Below are 21,498 nucleotides of genomic sequence, written 5' to 3' on the forward strand. Positions count from 1 at the left end.
CTACACACATCACATATCGAATCATTATTTGAGTTGAGCGACGAAGTGCCTACAGGTACCCCTCACCGTCGGAGTTCAGACGACAAGAAGATCCAAAAAGAGTCTGGAGGGGAATAGGAGGAGGGTCGACACAAAGGGTTCTTGAGATCGTCTGATTCCGTACTAAAATAGTATTGAGCAAAATTCCCAAGAAAGGGAAGAATCTCATAGTAATGGAGAGAAGGAGAGTGCGGCACAGGGCGAGACGAATCCAGGGTACAGACCACCAACAACCAAACAGACACGAGACCCAGAACAGCCAGACGCCACCCCTTCGTGGACGGGATCATGGAGATAGAACTCCTCGCATGCTTGAAGGGATTGACTATGAGCCAGTACGATGACACTACTGATCTAGAGGAGCACATGGACGTATTCCCCACCCAAGTAGGGTTGTACACTATAGATGACGCAATTCTCTGTCGTGTTTTACCAGCATCCCTAAAGGGGCCTGCACTCAACTGGTTCACACAATTACCACCCCACTTTATCGATTGTTTCGATACGTTGGTCACCTATTTTGGCATTCAGTTTGCCACTAGTAAACCATATCTTCTCACCTCTCTTGTGTTAATGAATATACGACAGGAGAAGGAAGAATCTTTGTGGAAATTTATGGAGCGGTTTAGGAAGATATCATTGAATATCTCTAATATGAATCCTGAGGTCGTCATGCACCACCTTATAACAGCATTGAAGCCTGGCCCGTTTGTTGACAGTTTGTGCAAGAAGCCCGTGAGCAATTTGGACGAGCTTCGTACCAGGGCAACCAAATTCATGTAGATGGAAGAATTAAAGGAGTTTCGCAGTAAAACCCAATCGGACACTCAAGAAAAGAAATACATCGATAAGGAAAGGGTGTTAGCACCGCGACCTGACAGTATGTTCAAGGACTCTAGACAACCAAAGTACAATAGGTACACACCCCTCGTGTCTAACAAAGCAAGAATTTTGGAGGAGGCCCTGAATGCCAACCTAATGCAATCCCTTAAAGGGTTACAACTCCCTCAAACGCGGACACCACTAAGCGTTGTCGGTATCATCAGAATTATGGGCACACGACGGAGGATTATTTTACCCTTAAGGATAAAATCGAAGAGCTTATACAGGCATGACACTTGAGAAGATTTGTCAAACGGGAGGAAATGGGATTCTCTTCCAAAGAAGAGCGAGAAGGGAAATACGAAGAGCGACCATGAAGAACGTCAAGGTACCAGGAGAGGCGAGAAGAAGGCACCAGAAGGAGGGTTGAGCCCCAAAAATATAAGGAGCAAGATGTGAGGGAGAAACCTTTGAGAGGGATGATCAACTATAGATCAGGAGGCTTTGCAGGAAGCGGAGCCACTATGTTCGCGAGAAAAAAGTACGTCCGAGCAATCCAAAGTGTCAATGTCGTATCTACCTGTCCCCGACGACACATGCCACCCATCACATTCTGTGATGATGATTTCCAAGCCATTGACCCCCAACACGATGACCCAATGGTGATCTCAGTGGAGATTGAAGACTTTGCAGTAAGGAAAACCTTGGTGGACCAGGGTAGTTTAGTGGATATCCTATACTGGGGCACTTTCAAAAAGTTAAAATTTTCGGAGGCATAAATCCAGCAATACTCAGAGCCGATCATGGACTTCTCAAGGGAGCGAGTGAATACGAAGGGCTACATTGATTTCTTCACCAAATTCGGAGTAGTGAGAACGATGCGAACGGTAAAAATTCAATACCTTATTGTTGACGCTCATACCTCTTATAATATTTTGCTAGGAAGACCTTCGTTGAACATAGTTGGTGTGGTGGTATCCACATATCACTTAACAATGAAATTTCCATCAACTTCGGGAGGCATAATCACTGTACATGTAGACCAACCAACTGCACACAGATGCTACGCAGACAGTCTGAGAGAAATACCCATATACCAAGTTGAGAGCCCAACACCGCTACAATACAAAAATCAAACCCAGGTCTTTTCACCAGGGAAATCTAGTGTGGCGAATGGCAAGTGGTGCCCGGAAAAACGAGTGGAAATTCTCGCCCAACTAGGAAGAAGGCCATTCCGTGTCAAGGAAAGTTATGGGTAAGGGCGCATACAGATTAGAACACCTATCAGGTGTTTCTATTCCAGTAACCCGGAACGCCTCACATATCAAGTTCTATTACAGTTAGTTTGTTAAATGCTTATTTTTAATTTTTAGACTTCTTACGAACGATTTGTGGATTGATTGCGTAATAAGTGGTGTACTCTTTCCTACCTTTGTTTTTTTTCCCTAAGGAGGGTTTTGGTCAAGAAGGTTTTAACGAGGCATCATACCAATAAATAAAGCATAATTTTTCATCATTATTACTCTATGCTTACATTTCCATCGTTAAAGCACGCACACATTTAAATCAAGTGCATCAATCAAATACTTTTTTAGCATTTTCTCTATGGGAAAGGAAACTTCATCAAACCAGATGATCCCCCCATATCTGTGTCAATGGGAAAGGAAGCTTCATCGCCCTAGATGATCCCCCCATATCTTTATCAATGGGAAAGGAAGCTTCATCGCCCTAGATGATGCCCCCATATTGATAAAATAAATATGACAAAGATGACACACAACAACACAAAAAGGTGGACTTACTGACCCAAAAGGGCAAGAGGTCGGCCACATCCCAGCCAAGATTGGCCTGGTACATCTCGGCCAAGACACATGTTGGCAGCGTCACAGCCACATCCCGACCAGGAATGGCCGGGTACATCTCGGCCAAGACACATGTTGGCAGCATCACAACCATATTCCGACCAGGAATGGCCGGGTACATCTCGGCCAACTACACTATTTCTTTCCTTCATACTCAATTTTACACATTTCAGCCTCTTGTTTCACTTCGTTCACTACGAGACTAGGGGGCTGGTATATGGGTAACAGGTTGGCCATATCCCGACCCATTTGTACATGGAAAGGCCGACCACATCCCGACCCCAGGGAGAGGGAAGGAGACGCACGTGCAAGCCCATCAGACAAAGAAAAAAGGGCCAACATGGTGCAGAGGTCGGGTAGATCTCAGCCCGCCGTCTGGCTGGGTAGATCTTGGCCCAATAGTGGCCAATTGGGTAAGGATGATGAAGTACAGACGAGCAATCTTAGTCAATAAGGAAAGAGCTGATCCTTGACAAGGTACAGACTAACAAATCTCATAATGGAAAGGACTGATCCTTGACAAAGTATAGACGAGCAATCTTAGTCAATAAGGAAAGAGTTGATCCTTGACAAGGTACAGACGAACAAATCTCAAAATGGAAAGGATTGATCATTGACAAAGTACAAACGAGCAATCTTAGTCAATAAGGAAAGAGTTAATCCTTGACATGGTACAGACGAACAAATCTTAGAATTGAAAGAGCTGATCTTTGACAAAATGCAGACACACAATCTCAGTCAATAAGGAAAGAATCGACGCGTACAACCTCAGTCAGAAAGGAAAGAGTTGATCCTCGAATACAAACGACCTGCAAATAATAATAACAGGTCTGTTAAGAGATCAGTATAAATTAGGGTCTAGTGAACACGTAAAGGTATGTTTTTCTCACTTTACTACACACATCACATATCGAATCATTATTTGACTTGAGCGTTGGAGTGCCTGTAGGTACCCCACCCTCGGAGTTCAAAGACAAGAAGATCCAGAAAGAGTTTGGAGGGGAATAGGAGGAGGGTCGACACAGAGGGTTCTTGAGATCGTCCGGTTCCGTACTAAAATAGTATCGATCAGGTACATATTTGATCATAAAGTTTTTTCACAGTAAACCGTTAATAAAGTGTAAAAGTAAAAAGAAAGAGAGATTAAGAAATGAAGATTAGAGAACAGGGAGATCGAAGAACTCATATTCACAAGATATCCTAAATCAGCATCGTAGTATGAGTTATGTACGTTAGATTTATGATTCTCCCATTACTATATTTCTTCTAAATTAAGTTTTTCTTAAATTAGTATGAAAACTAGCTTGATTTAAGGGATTTTTTTTATGAAATTGGCATGAACCCTAATTATATTTTTCTCAAATTAGTATAATCTTACATTATAAAATGTTGGAATTTTATGTTTTTCTTTCCATACAATGAATTAGTTGAATAATCTTAAATTAAATTAGAAATTAGAGTACATATTTTGCATGAATTCAATCGATTAGAAAAATTAAAAATTGAGAAGTGCGAATTGTGAATTGTGGTATGAAAATGGTTTAAATAAAAATAATAATTTTTTTAATTAGTAAATTATATATCAAAAATCTAAATTGACACCCTAATTTTTTTTATCCAAATTTCACTAGTGTAAACTACCATATACATTAAAAGTTATAATAATAATAAAAAAAAACATTATCAGTTACGACCGAGAAATTATTAATAAGACTGTTTCTATTATCAACATGTATAAGTTAGTTATCATTATATGTTAACTATAATATAATTTAATATTAATTAATCATATTTCTTACATAAAAATAGATAGATAAAATAATAAGTTAAATTAACAATCAAACCACATAATTAAGAAAAAAAAAAGCTAAAACTCAATTTAAAAACATAAAAAATTTGAATAATTAATAAAATTAGATGAAACTTAGTTAAAAATATCAAATTTATCAACTTAGTTAATTAAACCTTTTAATAGTTACACCTAAAATGTTAAAAGTTCCCCCAATTATCCAATACCTTATCATCTCTCACTTCTCTCCCTCCATTTTTTAAACATCACCAACTACCCTCACGTATGGCTATAGCGTCCTTCTTCTTCAGTCGATCCACGCCTTTCTTCTCTCACTACAACAACCCGTCTCTGCCACCACATCCAACCCTTATCTTCTTCCCTTTCAAACTCAAAATTTTCACTTTCACGACCACACATTTCGTCCACACTACAGCCACCGCCATCTCCGCACACCGGGGTGGTGGCAGCTCGTCGGGGAGTGGCGGCGGCAGCGGTAACTGGGGCAGTGGCGGCGGTGATGAAGACGAGGAAAGGGACCGCAACAGGGAAGAGGCGATGGTGGCGCTGGCGGAGGACGGCCGGTGGTTGGAGAGTTTGCCGGAAGACTTGGCGGCCGCAGTTTCCGCGGGGAGGGTTCCGGGTTCGATAATGCGGAGGTTTTTCCAGATGGAACAGTCAGTTGTGCTGCGGTGGTTGCTCAAGTTCCGTGGATTCAGGGAAAGGTTGCTCGCAGATGATTTGTTCTTGGCCAAGCTTCTCATCGAAAGTGGTGTTATCATCTTCACCAAGGTTTTGCTTTCATCCAACTTAGATTTCATCTTCTGTGGGAATATATTAGGTTTTTTACTCTATGTAAGAAGGTTACATTTTAATTTTCACTCATATGAATGAATTTATATTTATTTAAGTATTATTGCATCATTAATGAGGAGTGAATTAGTCATGTATACCATTATTAGATATACTTTTTTTAATAATTATTTTTTAATTGGATTTTTTTTTTTTACTTTTTAAGAAATTGAGGGAAATACTTGGTGAGCTGAGATATGAGAAATAATTACCTGAACTTGTTTCAATTCTTTTGTCTTACCGATGTGAATATAATAGTTGGTGGCATCACGTTGAGGTCTAGGTTCTCTAGATGTTTGGGAACTTGAAGAGAATTATTATACAAGTTTATATTGATAATGGAACAAGTAATCACATTTGTGGTTATAGGAAAAATTTTGTGGAGCTTGAAGAAAAAGATGCAGAGAAATGTTTCCTTTGGCGATTCTTTTAAGGTGAAATCCAAGGGAAAGTTACTATTTTAATTTCCTTAAAAGATACTCCCAAAATTAATCAAGAATGTCTATTATGTTCCTAAGCTGAGAAGCAATTTTTGATTCAGTACGTCATGTTGAGAAGGGCTATGAAATTATCATGACCTAGAGATAAAAACTCTAAATTGATTACTAAATAGAATGTTCACTTTAAGCATCTAACCAATGAAGCAAAATGCTTAAAGGCCTACATAAAAAGATGAAGCCTGATGGCATATGAGGTTTGACCATTTGAATTTCGGAGCTCTAAGTCCTTCATAGATGAGAAGACGTGAAGGGATTCACAATGTCGGTCCTAATAAATTGTGTGAAGCATGTGTCCTTAGCAATGCAAGAATTTTTCCCTAAAGAAGCCGATTAAAGAGCAAAAGAGCCACTTTAAGGAAATTTTTGAGGCATTTGTAGTTTTCAAGAAATTTAAAGCTGAAGAGGAGAGTGGTTATGTAATCAAGGCTCTAAGATCTTTTAGGAGAGATGGATTTACATCAAAAGAATTAAATGACTTTTGTGAAAATAATGGTATTGGATGTCCTATAACATATGCACCTTGAAAGCTAAATCTATGTAATAGAAAGTTTGGAATGAAACTGTTCCCTATTTTGAGGAAAGTCGTGAAAAAGTTGTATCACAATGGATTTTGTACTCCACCTCATTCATCAACTCCTTTGATTCATAAAAGCATCCCCCAAGCAAGACCAAGTGAAGGGCCATGAAAAAGGAAAAATATTCAGGAGATATATGATTAAACAGTATTTACAAATAATTTGTTTTGTCTATTTGTTGACAGTGAATCCCTAACCTTTGAAAGACAGAAGAAGGGTGAAGCATGGAGGAAGACATCAAAGTCATTAAGAAGAATGGTACTTGGGAGTTTTCAAAACTTCTTGAGGGTCATAAAGTAATTGAAATCAACTAGACATTTAAGTATAAGAAAAAGATTATCAAGAAAAAGGTGGAATTAGTTGATGTGAAGATACAAGACCAAGTTTCAGATATCTTCACTAAACATCTCAACTTTGAGGACTTAACAAGATTGAGGCCAAAACTTGGTGTTCAAAATAACTGTTGAAGATTTCCTTATTATGTATTAAAGGACATTATTTTTATTTAACCGCTAAACATTTGAAGGGTCACTAGTATTATGAACATTTAGGGTTAAATGAAATGTATTACCAATCCATGTAATAGATTATCAATCCATGTAGCTAGAGTGTCAAATGAAATAAATTCTCCACTATTTCCGAAAATCTCTTCTATAATTTTCTTACATATCTTTTGGCTGCATTCATATAACTGGAAATTATAATTTGCTTTGATCTGAAAACAAATAAGGCAAAGGGTGATTATACTATGAATTAATCATGGATTGAGATTTTCATCAGGCATGAATATATAAGTAGTTTCCGTAAGAATCGTGCCATGGATATAATAACATGTAGTGTCTTTATTTTAGTGAGTCTATAATACAACTTGTTAGTATTTTGAGGTTGTGAAAGGAATAGTTGATGGAATAGAGAAAATGTGGAGATAGTAGGATATGAAAATAGTAGTTTGAATAAGTGTATTTGTAGTTTGTCTTGTGTTGTGTACATCAAATGTTGGTCTCATGGGTATTTATAGATCCCATTTCACCCACATGATTATTCTAGAGATTTCTAGCTACAACCACTCATGTAGAATATTCTAGATTTTACCTCCTACCTTAGGTTTTTCTTCATTATTCTAGAATTTTCATGACATTGCAGTACTTCTATCTTAGATATTATTCAGAATTTGCATTACACTTTAATAATCTTCCTCAATGCAAATTCTGTAACTCCAAGCATAGTGCCCAGTATTTCAAACCTTGGTTTTGGTAACGCCTTTGTGAAAATATTTGCAATTTAGACTTGTGTCGGACAGTACTCGAGTCGAATCTTCATATTTGTCTTTGCTTATGAAGTGATATTTAATTGCTATATATTTTGTTCTACTGTGATGCATTGAAATTTTCATTTCTTGTCATTGCAATAGTTGATTTATTGTCACATTTAATTGTAGTAGGCCCAGTTTGTTTTTCTCCCATATCTTTTGAGTATTGGGAGAAAAAACAAAGTGGGTCTACTATAATTAATTGTGACAATAAATCAACTATTGCAATGGCGAAAAAATCCAATGCATCACAGTATAACAAAACATATAACAATTAAATATCACTTTATTAGAGAAGCAGAGACAAATATGAAGAAGATTCGACTCTGGTACTGTCTAACAAAAGATCAAATTGCAAATATTTTCACAAAGGCGTTACCAAGACCAAGGTACTGCTCTGATATCACTCTTAGTATTTTGAGGTTGTGAAAGGAATAATTGTGAGATAGAGAAAATGTGGAGATAGTAGGATATGAAATAGTAGTTGGAAGAAGTGGATTTTGTAGTTTGTCTTGTGTTGTGTACATCAAATGTTGGTCTACATGGGTATTTATAGACCCCATTTTACCCACATGATTATTCTAGAGATTTCTAGCTACAACCACTTATGTAGAATATTCTAGATTTTACCTTTTATTTTAGACTTTTTTTCATTATTCTAGAATTTTCATGACATTTCAATACTTCTATGTTAGTTTCTTCTATATTATTCTAGAATTTGCATTACACTTTAATACAAATGATCAATCAGTAATGGATATCCTGTGTGCTTCCAGGCAGCTGCAGAGTTGGAGCGCCGTAAGGAAAACTTTAAGAAGGAGCTGGATTTTGTTGTTGCGAATGTGGTATGTTTATCACCAAGATATAATATTTTTTCTATAGTAGTCTAACAAATGTTAAAATTTTTCTAATATCACTTTTTAGGCTTGTGAAAGAAAATTTTATTACTTCGAAGATTTATTTGCATTCTTGATTGCTCTAATTAAAAAACAAAAAACTTCTTTAATTCCTATAGTTAAAATTGTTCTTTTCTTTAGCTCCAACGAACATTACTCTTAACTTTGTAGTCCTTCTGGTAGAGACTAACCGAGATTAAAATGGCACAAATAAGGACTAAATTAAAAATCATGTGCAATGTTTAAAATGAATGTTTCTAAGTATGGAGATTAACCATGTGAAATAAAAAGATATAGGGAGTAGAAAATAAAAATTTTGCAACTATAATGTGTCAGCTTTATGTCTTCGTTGTTAGGTTTCGCTGTGTTTGTGAACTACTACATTAGTTTCCAATTAGCGGATTTAAATCAACAAATGATTGAGTTATATTCTTTTGCGAGACTTATATGACAGAAGTGGAGAGAAACTAAAATTAGCATCTTTGGAAGTTATAATTAACTTATGAACAGATTAATCTGTAAGAGTTTGCTCGAACCAATTATTCTAAATTTTTATTTTTAATTTGTGCATAAGCCCATTATAGTTTATGAAGAAGTTAATTTCATTTTCTTCATATCCTTTTCTTCTAAAAGCCTTTGTGGAGAAGCTTGTCCGAAATTACCCTAATACTCCATCGAAAGTGAATCCACACATTTTGTTTTTGTGCCTAGAAGCAGTGTGGTCTCAAATTTTCTCCTTTGTTCTAATCATATTTGAACTAACTCTTTGCATTCTTGTGAAACTCAATTTGTATGTTGTCCAGTTCTTTGTGTAAGAATTTGGGAATCTCACCTAATTCAGTTTTAAAATTTATTTTAGGTAACAGGCATTGTAACAGGTTTTCTACTTGTGTGGTTTCCTGCACCTACTGTTTCTCTCAAACCTCCCCTTGCAGTCAGTGCCGGACCCATTGCTAAATTGTTCTATGGTTGTCCTGATAATGCTTTTCAGGTTAACACTCTTCATCTTTCTGCTTTTCTCTTTTCAATTTTGTTATAATTTTAGTATAATTGCAATACTGAATATGATTAGAAGTTAAATAATCTCTACAGGTGGCTTTACCTGGAACATCGTATACCCTTCTACAAAGAATAGGTGCTATAGTGGTATGTCTTGGATCATTTAAAGCAAGTCACATAATTTTTCCTTTTAAATGAGGATCATCTCCGTCTCTTATGCAGCGTAACGGCGCAAAGCTATTTATTGTTGGCACCAGCGCTTCATTGGTAAATTAGCACATTATTTGTTTACAAAATACCCTTTTAGCTTGTTATAGCCTTTTGGTCTTTGCAATTGGAGTTATGCTGATCTTCAAAATAAGTGGAAAAACAAAAATTAATTTAGGTTAGACTTCCTGCAGTTGTTTCATTGTTTTGACAGTTGAATTGAGCTTTTAGGTGTCAGGACTCAGGGTTTAACATTTAAGTTAATGAAGAAGTATTATATTGATTAGAATTTTTCTTGCTGTTTCTTGGTATTTCACTCTGTTTCCTAGAGACTGATATAAATGTTTTTGCTGAGTTCTTGTTTTGAGACTTGCTTATGTATTTAGCCACACAACAGTGAATTACTTCACCTAAAAGACATTTAAACTAACATCCAAGTATACATAGCAATATGGTGTGACATAGTTAGTAGATAGCTTTGTTCTTTAACCATATGATTTGGAGTTCATCCTTGATTACTGTGTATGGAAACCATGTGTAGAAAAGGTCAACTCCTTAAATAGATTTCAGTATTCCAAGAAATTAATCTTGGCTCACAATTGAAGAATACCCTGATTCAAAAATAAATAGAAAATCATGAAAGAATATGTTTAGATGCATCATTAAGTACAGTGGAGGACATAAAATACGTGTTACAATTTTATTTTAGAGATATGTCACCTGCTCCTCTCAAGCATGTTGTAGTGTGGTTCGTATGAGGCATACAGGCTACATATTCCCAAGAAGAAACTGTTTCTATTGTACTAATTACACTCGTCCATCATAGTAAAGTTCTATAAGCAGAAAATATCAAACGGGATTTGAGATATATCTTGGGCATGCTCTCCGTAATTTGACTGATGGCAATGCCTTTTCAGGTTGGTACTATGATAACAAATGCGTTGATCAATGTAAAGAATGCTGTTAATAAAACATTTGCTACCCAGGCTGAGAATTTACCCGTAATATCAACCAGTGTAGCACATGGAATTTACATGGTTGTCATTAGCAACATCAGGTATTCAATTGTTAGAACAAACTACTGTAAATGTGTTTTACCACCATTTTTCTACTATGTTTGTATTTTTACAGTATTGAACATCCCATCAAGAGAACAGTAGTTGTGAATAGATGAATGTATTCTAGGTTATTTTCATGTTTTTTTCATCAGTAAATGTTAGTTTTTAGTTGTGTATCAAAATAATGTGGTTTTTCCCAATTAAAACACATAACGATTTGAAACTCACTGACTTTCTTGGTTAGTGATCATAATTTTAAGAATGAAATACCATGCACTGCTATGAAAAAATTAGGGTGCATATATTATTGGAAATCTAAGAAAACTGCAGCTGGACCCAGCCGGAAGTGTGTGATGCTATACAAAACAGTATTTGAAACGTGCTGTTATTTTTTATCAGTCTTATGAGTTTGTCCATCCACTTTGTTTGGTAAATGAAATACTTTACTCATAATCAAGTTTTTGGTCCCTCAAATTTCTTATTTTTCAAATGAGTCTCTAATATCTATTAACATTTTTTCCGTTACCAAATGGTATTTTTCAAACTAGTAATATAATGTCACAGTCGAAAAAATTGTAGATCATGAGGATCTCTGCTAGTTAGCAAAACAAAAAAGAAAACAAAAACAAGAAAACTTCTTATTAAGGATTTGCCTTTTTTATCAGGTACCAGGTACTTGCAGGAATTATTGAGCAACGAATTCTTGAACCATTACTACACCGAAACAAGCTTATACTAACCGCTGCATACTTTACTGTTAGAACTGCCAATACCTACTGGGGCTCGCTACTGTAAGATTATTGATTTATCTCAATTGATCTCTATGAATATGTACCATTACGCTTCCTCTTTCTTTTCTTCCTCATTATTCATTACACATTTGTGAGTAGGTGGGTGGATTTTGCTCGATGGGTTGGAGTCCAGAAGAAAAAGGATTAAGCATATTTTGTGCAATGCTGCATTGGTCAAAGCCCAAGTATATTGATTCGTGGAACTTCAAATTGATGATTAAGTTTACTCTCCTATGTTTTGTTTCTCTTGCTGCCTTTTCTAAGCAAAATTGTAAATTTGTATGTAACGAACGTTGGCAAGCAAGAGTTATTTTGATATAAACTAAAAGTGCTTTTGAGATGTTTCTTACTGTAAGAGTTCTATATTTTTAATAAAGAAACCACTCTCAGAAACACTTCTATTTAATAAAAAAACCACTTTCAGAAACACTTGTATTTAAAACAAATCTTGAATAAATTTTGATCATGACTAGTTAACCATCTGTATTGTTGTGAACTATACAGGAACACATCTATCATCACTGTTACTTGCGACTAGCACTTATGTAGTTTGATCATTGCATTTTATACAACCGGCACTTATTTCTAATTGTTTACTATGCGTGCGTTGCTCATTGGCAACTATTGTCTTCCCCTTTTTTCTCTTCCAATTACTCATCAACTAGTATCTGAATGGTACCCTCCTTCGGTAGTGGTTGTGAGAGAGTTGATGTCTTGTGCTTAACTATGAAAAAAAAAGAAAAGTATGAGATGCACATGAAGAATGAAAGGAAAAGAAGGCAAGAAAGCAAATACATGTTGCATCTAAGGCCTTTCTTCTTCACATACCTTGCCATGGTAAACACCAAGACATCAACAAATATATATATATATATATATATATATATATATATATATATATATATATATATATATATATATATATATATACACACACACAAATATGATATGAGTATAAATACACCAATACGGTTAAATTGAAAAATATAGGATACAACATATATATAATTCCATCTCTAGTGTTAGAGGAAAAGGTGAGAATTAAAAGAGAGAATTCAAATTTCCTTGTTTGAAAATGCCAAATACAATGAGGTATATACAGGTGTTAATGGAGAGATCTAGACTCTTTTCTAGGAGTTTCTCTAATTAAAGCTCTACTTTGGAATTTTCTACATCTTTCTTAATTATAAACTTTCTAGATTTTTCTTTTTTTCAAATTACAACAACATTTCTCCACCTTAATTTGAAATTTTGTTTTGCACATCAATCTTTGCTCTTAGCCTTTGAAACTCTTCAAACTTTAGTGGCTTCGTGAAAATATCTGCAACTTGATCTTAAGTCTTGACATACTTGAGCTCCACTTCCTTTCTAGACATACATTCTCTTATGAAATGATATCTCGCGTCTATATGCTTGCTTCGATCATGAAATATTGGATTATTTGTTAGTGCTTGTGCAGACTTGTTATCTATGCAAACCTCTATAGCTTCCACTTGTGGTAAATGAAGTTCTTTCGATAATCTCCTTAGCCAAATCGCATGACAAGTGCATGATGTTGCTGCCAAATATTCTGACTCACATGTTGAAAGTGTGACAATGGGTTGTTTCTTTCAACTCCATGAAAAAGCACATCCTCCGATGAAAAATATAAAGTCATTAGAGCTCTTTTTATCATTGATATCTCCAGCATAATCATTATCACAAAATCCATGGAGTTTGGAATCATTAGAAATTGAATAAAATAACCTATAGTCAATAGTACCTTTTAAATAACAGGTATCCTCTTAGAAACTTTCATACGAGTAGAAGTGGGAGTCTCCATGAATCAACTCACTACTCTAACCACATACAAAATATTGGGTCTTGTACATGTTAAGTATTTCAAACTTCCCACGAGGGTTTTGAATAAAGTGGTGTTCTCATTTTCTCCATCTTCAAACTTTGATAGCTTCATCCCACTTTCCATGGGTGTATTCATTAGATTACAATCAAACATTTTAAATTTCTTCATGACCTCCATTGCATAGCTTTATTGAGAAATGAAGATATCTTCCTCCAATTACTTAACCTTTAGGCCCAAATAGTATGACATGAGCCCTATGTCTGTCATCTAAAACTCATATGACATCACCTTCTTTAATTCTTCGAATAAGCTTGGATCACTGCCAATGAATGAGATCATTCACATAAAGACAAACAATCAAAATACCTACATTATCATAAGTTTTGATATAGAAAGCATAGTTGTTGAGACATCAAACAAAGCCATGATCTTGGAAGTACTCTTCAATGCGAGTATTCCATGCCCTTGGTGCTTGCTTTAATGCACACAAAAGCTCTCTTCAATTTTAGAACCTTATCTTCATGTCCTTAAACCATAAAGCCCGAAGGTTGCTCAATAAATGCTTTTTCTTCTAGATAGCCATTCAAGAATGCAGACTTCACATCAAGTTGATAAATCTTCCACTTCATATGGGTCGCCAAAGAAATCAACAAACGGATTGTATCCATGCGAGCGATAGTTGCATAAACTTCATCATAGTCTACTCCATGCTTTTGCTTGTAGCCTTTTACAACTATCAATGCTTTGTATCTTTCCACCTCTCTACTAGCATTCTTCTTAGTCTTACACCCATTTTAATCCAATTGCTTCATGACCTTTGGGAAGAGTTGTTAATTCCCAAGTGTCATTTTTCTTAATAGACTTTATCTCTTCTTCCATGGAATGTCTCCACCTTTTATCTTTCACAGCTTCCTCAAAATTCAAATGGCTTACAATCTATTTGAAGGCAATATAATTCTTCAAGATTACAAGGGACTTCGTTAGACCTTTCATAAGTGTCACATTTGTCTCTTGTCTTCCTTGGCCTTTCACTTGTACTTTCTTCTTCAACATGAGATGCAGCTAATGGAGGGGGCGAATAAGGAGTAATGGCATCTTGATTTGTAGTTTCTTGATCTTTTTCCTCTTCTTTAAGATATGGAAGAAAATCATAATTCTTTTCTTCTTGAGCATCCCAATTCCATGTAGCTTCTTCATCAAATTCCACATTACGACTTACCACCACTTCGTTATTGCTTGAATAGTATAATTTGTTGCCTTTAGACTGGGTGTCATAGCCAACAAAGAAATAGTTGGCACTATGATCATCAAGCTTGGAGCTTTCTTATTTCGATACATGAGCATATGCTATACTCCAAAAAATGCAAAGATGATTAACAATAAGCTTCCTTCCACTCCATTCTTCCTGAGGTGTTTGATCTTTTAGATTGGACGTTGGAGACCGATTAGACAAATAGACCACACAAGAAACAACTCGAACCCAAAACTCTTTGGGCATATTTTTAGCTTTCAACATGTTTCTAGCCATGTTGAGAATGGTTCTATTCTTTCTTTCAAGTACTCCATTTTGCTGTAGTGATCTAGGAATAGTCAATGGACGATAAATTCCATGAGTTGCACAAAATTCATTAAACTCCCTTTAAGTGAATTCTCCTCCACGATTGAATCTCAAAGTTTTAATTTCAAAGCCACACTCTTTTTCAACAAGAGCCTTGAAATTCTTGAAAGCAAAAAAAACTTATGACTTTTGTCTGAGAAATTACACTCACGTTTTTCTACTGAAATCATCAATGAAGAGTAAGAAATATTTATTCTTACTGAATGATAGTGGATCGATTGGACCACACACATCGGCATGTACAAGTCTTGGTTGCTCTTGAGGAAGCTACTTTTGGAAAGCTTTTCCTTGGGTGCTTTCCAGGAAGACATGCTTCGCACAATTGATTGAGACTATTGATTGCAAGCATCCCTTTCACCATCTCCTTTTCTCCCAAACTTTTAGGGGCACCAAAGGTTAAGTGTCCAAACCTCATGTGCCAACACCGTGCTTTCTCTTGAACGCTCACCTTTAAACACTTTGCTTCAATGGTTTTTAGATTCAAGATAAATATTCTATTTCTTGACATAATCACCTTAGCAATAAAATTTCCATTTTGATCTTTAGGCCACAAATATTTATCTTTCATGAGGATCTTATATCCTTTTTCAAGAAGTTTGCCTAAACACAAAATATTGTTTTCTAATTTAGGCATATAATAAATATCATTGATCATCTTATGACTATCATCTTTTAAAAGATTAGGATTGTACCTTTTCCCTTCTACTTGTTATCTTTCCTTCCATAGAGGGTTTCCTCAAGACCTAATCCTTCTTCGTGATGTTCAACCTATAAGGCTTCCTTCATGAGTGGCTTTCCTCCATGGTTGAGCTCTAAATTGTGATGCTTTAGGTTACTTCATGAGTTCTCTTCGCATGGCTCATACATCATCCATGTTGCTTAAGTTGTGAAAGCAAATTTTGAATTCTTTTGGAACCTCCTTTCATCGCTAAGGGAGTATTTCTAAGGCTCAAGATTTTTAACTTGGTTCCTTCAATATGAAAGTCAAGAAAAATATGAAAGATTAGTCAAGATAGGTTCAAATGAGTTAGACAAACATGAGCAATGTTGCAGATAATGCCAGATCACATAAGAATGTTAAAAAGATTATTCAAATAAAAATTCTTTAAACTTTAAAGTGTAATTCAAGAGAGAATGGTTAGAGAAAAGAGCAATGCATGAGATTTTTATACTGGTTCACTTAAACTTGAACTACATCTAGTTAGTCAAGGCAACCCGAGCCTGACTTTTTACTATTTCAAAAGATTTATAAAGTTCACAACATTACACTTTCAAAATATGCTAGAACACCACACAATGACTCTTGAATCACACAAGAATCAAACCAGCACAACAAGACACCTCTTGTAGACTTGGAAAACCACCAGGCACAACCTAAAAGCTTGAGAAAGACTAAATCTTAGTGGTAACACAACCTTGCCTACCACAACCACCTTCTCCTGGCTTCAAACACCAAGCAAAATGCTCTAAGAATGATCCAAGATCAATCTTCACCAGTTGCACACTATATGATCATGAAAGAGAGAGAATTCCATAGTTTCCATAAAGTTTTTGCACTAAAAAATGGTCTTCACACCTCTCTTTTGTAAAATAAATCTTTTATAGTCAAATTGTTACGAAATTCAACAGGTTGATTTTCAAATCAATCAGTTGATTTCTCTTAACTTAAGTGAAATCAATCGATTACAAAATAAATCAACTGGTTGATTAAGTACCAGTTAAGACTACTGCAACAAACTTTTTAATCTATTAAAAATTCATTCAACAAATTAAAATACACCATTTAACATGTTGAAAAACATTTCAACATATTAAAAGACACAACCATGACCTTATATATCTAATTAATGCAAAATGGTCAACATTCAAGACGAAGACTCTCCCTTAACCTCGCCAAACACACCAAGAAATGACAATCTTGCAAATGATGGTGGGATTAGCCTACATGGTGTCGACAACGTCTTTCACAATCTCTTTTAAACATTTTTTCTCACTTTCCAACCTTTGTTTGGTAAAGTGCAAAATGAACAATCAATATTGTATTTATCCACAAAATCGTAGTGAATGGTGAGTAATAACAAAATTTTGGGATTCAGTTATAAAAACACTATTAATGAAGGCCAAATTGGTTGTCCCACATTATATGTTGATTTAACCAACTATATAACCTATTTAACTACTTTTTTAACTAAGTTAACCAATATGTTTCAGGCAGATTGTTTGGTGGAGGAAATAAAGTCTTGTTTAGTGGGAGAAATGATATTGTTTAAGTTAATTAATACATTATTCTTCTACAAAGTTTGAATCATCGGTAATCACTTAAAAGGTTATGGAATTCAAAACTTTAAAAATAATGTTATTCAAGTCCAATTGCTTATATAAGGTGGCATGATCACTTGACCAACTCTGTAAGCTATATAACCACTTTTTAAAATAATTTAACCAAGATATTTCTAGCACAATGTTTTGCATGCACAAATAAAATGTTGTTCTAGAAATACTCGATCAATAATAACCAATCAACAAATATGGAGTTCGAAGGTTTAAAAACATTGGTCATGATGACTAATTAGTTCTCCAACATTATATCATCATTTAACCAACTCTATAACATATTTAACCACTTTTCTAAACTAATTTAACCCACAACTTTCTAGAAAAATATAGGGTTAAGTATGTTTTTAGTCCCTAAACTTTAATCCAAACTTGAAATTTGTCCCTGTGCGAAACTTTGATACATTTTGGTCCTTAAACTTTAAAAATGAATGAATATAGTCATTTTAACCTAATTACGTTAACTTTTTTTTACACATCGAACGCATTTCATGTTAGTATTGGAGTTGTTTACACCGTTTATACATTCCTGATTCCATATCTATTGGGAAATACTTCAGCATCTCAAAACAGTTAACGTAATTGAATTAAAATGACCAAAATGAATCAAAGTTTTGGACATGGACTATATTCATATTATCACTTAACCAACTTGATAACATATTTAACCACTTTTATATATCAACTAATTTAACCCACATATTTTCAACTCAAAATATTTGTTGGATCTTGGGTTAAAAACCTCTTATTCCGGAAACTTTCAACCTTTCAATAAAATATGGAATTCTTAATTTTCCTATCTCCATTATCAAAGCTGAAGTGGTTACTAGTTCCCCAAAGGTATATGTTCATTTAACAAAGTCAATATCCTATTTAACAACCTTTTTGAAATGACTTAACGCACATTGTTTTCTTAGAATGTAAGACAACAACTAATAAAGTATTTTTCAACAAAATATCAATGATTGTTAACCACTAAATAAATATGAATTCAAAGCTTTATAAACTATGTTATTCAAGTCCAACTACTTGTCCAATATCACATGATCAATTAACCATCTTTATAAGCTGCATAACCACCTTTATAACCTAATTTAACTAAGGTATTTTTGAAAAAAATGTTTCCATACAACAATAAAGTATTGTTCTAGAAACACTCAATCAATAATAACAATTCAACAAATATAGAATTGGAGGTGAATGAGAAAGAGATAAAGTATCGGAAGCACATATAACAACATATCAAAAGTTGAAATGTATCGGAAGCACATATCACAACATATCAAAAGTTGAAGTGTCAAAGAGCCCTAATAGGCAAGACCAATTTATGAACTACTCAACTTTGTATTGAGGAACCTACACCTTTCCCGTGAATGAGGCATTAACACTGCACGTTTCTCTCTCAAAGACTACAATTTTGATAGAGAAAGAACTAGAGTGGACATTAGGATTCTAGACAACCTTCAAATTTTCATTTTAGTTTTTACTTTCCCCATAGCTTTTACATGTTGAAAGCTCGTACACGTACAACAGATGAAATTCTAAGTGAATCTCAAATAGGGATGGCAACGGGACAGGACGGGGACGGGTTTCGCTATCCCATACCCATCCTCATAGAAAAAATCAAAGGCGGAACAAGGTTGTGACATAGGGGAGCCAGGGCTCCCCCAACCATTTCTATTTTTGCATTTTTTGTTATTTAAAAAATAATATTTATATATTATTATTTTATTTACATTAATTGATTTTTATTTTACTTTATTTTATATATTTAAAAAAAATATTTATATATTATTATTTTATTTATATATTATTACTTTATTTGTATATTATTATCTTATTTATATTAATTTAGTTTGGATTTTTTTTTTAATTTCAAAATCATATTTTTTCTCTATTATAATTTTTTATATTTTTTTATTTGGTTTTTCTCTTCCATGTTTCCATCTCTTCCTCTCATTTTATTTCCATCTCAATTTTCACCATCATTTCTTTATTATTTTTAAAATCAAATTGCACTACTAGAAGATTGAAAAGTTAATGAATATTTTGAATAAAAAATGATGTAAGAAAATATTTTTTTAAATTAAAAAAAATAATTTATATATAACAAATATAATTTGGTCCCCTAAAAGTTTTGGTCAAGTTCCGCCACTAGAAAAAATCTATCCTCATTCCCAAAGCCAACGAGTATCAAACTTTTGTCCCATTTCCATCTCCACCGGGTAACGGGTATAATCTTGTACCCATACCCACACCCGTTTTCTTACTACTCCAATATTAATTTTAATTATTTTTTATAAAATAATAAAAAATTACGGTAAAAAAACATAATATTATCAAATATTCAATATTAGAGGATGATTGTTTCTTCGATATCAAATAATTTGAAATAAATTATAATTGTTTACATTTTATATTAGAATACCAAATAAAATTTTATGAAAACCAAAACATTTATTAAATTTGCAAACTACAAACATTAATGAAACCTATTTGATAAAATTTAAAAATATAAAAGGAAAACAAATGTTTAAATTAAAATATATTTTAAATGTTTGTTTACTTCAATTTTTAAAATTCTAATAAATCTATTTTTTATACACTAATAAAAGTTATAATACATCCTTGATCAAAATGATACAAAGAACAAATAATAAACATAATAATAAAATTTTAACATAGATCTTATATCTTTTGAACTTCAATGTATGTTGGATGGTGATAAAAAAATATTCATGATAATTACATTAAATTTTTAAATTTTTATATTGCAGTAAATAAAATTTATTTATACAATTATAGTAAAAAAAATATAGCATGATTGATAATGAATTAGAAAATAAAAAATAAATAGATAAAATATATCGAAATAATATTGTACATGATGAAAATAAACAATAAATAAAAATATAAAAAAATTAACAAATTTGTGTCTTAGAAACAATTTGAGAGACTATTGAAAGAAATAACACAAAGGAAAACAAATGTATAACTAAGGACATGATAAGATGAAAAATACCTTAGACATCTAAGAAAACTTTTCAAATATCAACATACATACTCAATGATTGAGAAATAACGAAAATTGTTTTAGCTAAACAAAAGTTCTTCAAATGAAACAAAAATTAATAATAATAAGTAAATATTTTTTTATATTACCTAGTAAATGAAATGTTTATGTTATTAAACACTTAAATTCAGAGTATTAAACATTCTCATGTGAAAGGAAAATATAAAATAAATAAAAGTATTAAAAAATAATAAAAATATTCAAATGTGAGACATAATTTTTTTTTTAATTCACATATATCATCTTAACATAATCACATAAAGGTTATGATAAGATGAAAAATATATTGAAGATGCGAATGTGTTTTATGACAAACCAAATAATTAGAAGAAATATATATATATATATATATATATATATATATATATATATAGTTACTTAATTAATTATGAATATTTCAATAATTTAAACGGAGATGAATATATGGCGAGGACGGGTATTATGGCAGGATATGTACATTCCCATACCCATCCCCATACCTAATTGTAAAAGTCGGAGATTCTCCATACCCAATTGAAAAAGTTGGGAATTCTCTATACCCAATCAATGCAGAAATTTCCCGTCAATACGAGGACGAGTTCGGACAATACCCACAAAAACAAGTTTATTTGCTATCTCTAATCTTGAACAATCTCGATACTCTTTTAGAAAATTCAATCCAACTCCAATTACCTTTTTACCCTTTGCCACCACATTGTTTCAATTTACCAAAATTTTGTTAATGCCAAGATATACACAATGATTAAAGGTGGTAAAAAATGTAATCGACCGAAGGACTCATCAACCACTTTTTCTTTTTTAATTATTTATGTATTTGTTAAAATTTTTATTTTTAAAATTTGTTTATATATATACATATAAATAATTATTAAAAGTATATTTAATAATATAAATATTTTTTAAATTTTTAATTAATTAATGTTTTTAATTG

General features: G+C 33.4%; 1 protein-coding gene across 1 annotated transcript; it reads left to right on the top strand.

The window, feature by feature from the left end:
* The first annotated feature begins 4,754 nt into the window (after positions 1 to 4,754).
* Positions 4,755 to 12,039, top strand: LOC114181372 (protein RETICULATA-RELATED 4, chloroplastic-like). The gene is made up of 8 exons (XM_028067808.1): positions 4,755 to 5,304; positions 8,525 to 8,593; positions 9,504 to 9,635; positions 9,737 to 9,790; positions 9,866 to 9,910; positions 10,768 to 10,907; positions 11,574 to 11,699; positions 11,799 to 12,039. Exons 1-8 carry the CDS (start codon positions 4,798 to 4,800, stop codon positions 11,845 to 11,847), a joined length of 1,122 nt encoding a protein of 373 aa, XP_027923609.1. The 5' UTR covers positions 4,755 to 4,797; the 3' UTR covers positions 11,848 to 12,039.
* The last annotated feature ends 9,459 nt before the right edge of the window (positions 12,040 to 21,498 follow it).

Source organism: Vigna unguiculata, chromosome 1, assembly GCF_004118075.2.
Source record: "Vigna unguiculata cultivar IT97K-499-35 chromosome 1, ASM411807v1, whole genome shotgun sequence".
In the NCBI taxonomy this organism is placed as follows: Eukaryota; Viridiplantae; Streptophyta; class Magnoliopsida; order Fabales; family Fabaceae; genus Vigna; species Vigna unguiculata.

What these genes read in the sequence shown, in the direction of transcription:
- LOC114181372 (XM_028067808.1), top strand. Translation starts at nt 4,798, where the DNA reads ATGGCTATAGCGTCCTTCTTCTTCAGTCGATCCACGCCTTTCTTCTCT. An exon ending in ATTTTGTTGTTGCGAATGTG is followed by an intron (nt 8,594 to 9,503) that starts GTATGTTTATCA and finishes AATTTATTTTAG; the next exon opens with GTAACAGGCATTGTAACAGG. An exon ending in ACCTACTGGGGCTCGCTACT is followed by an intron (nt 11,700 to 11,798) that starts GTAAGATTATTG and finishes ATTTGTGAGTAG; the next exon opens with GTGGGTGGATTTTGCTCGAT.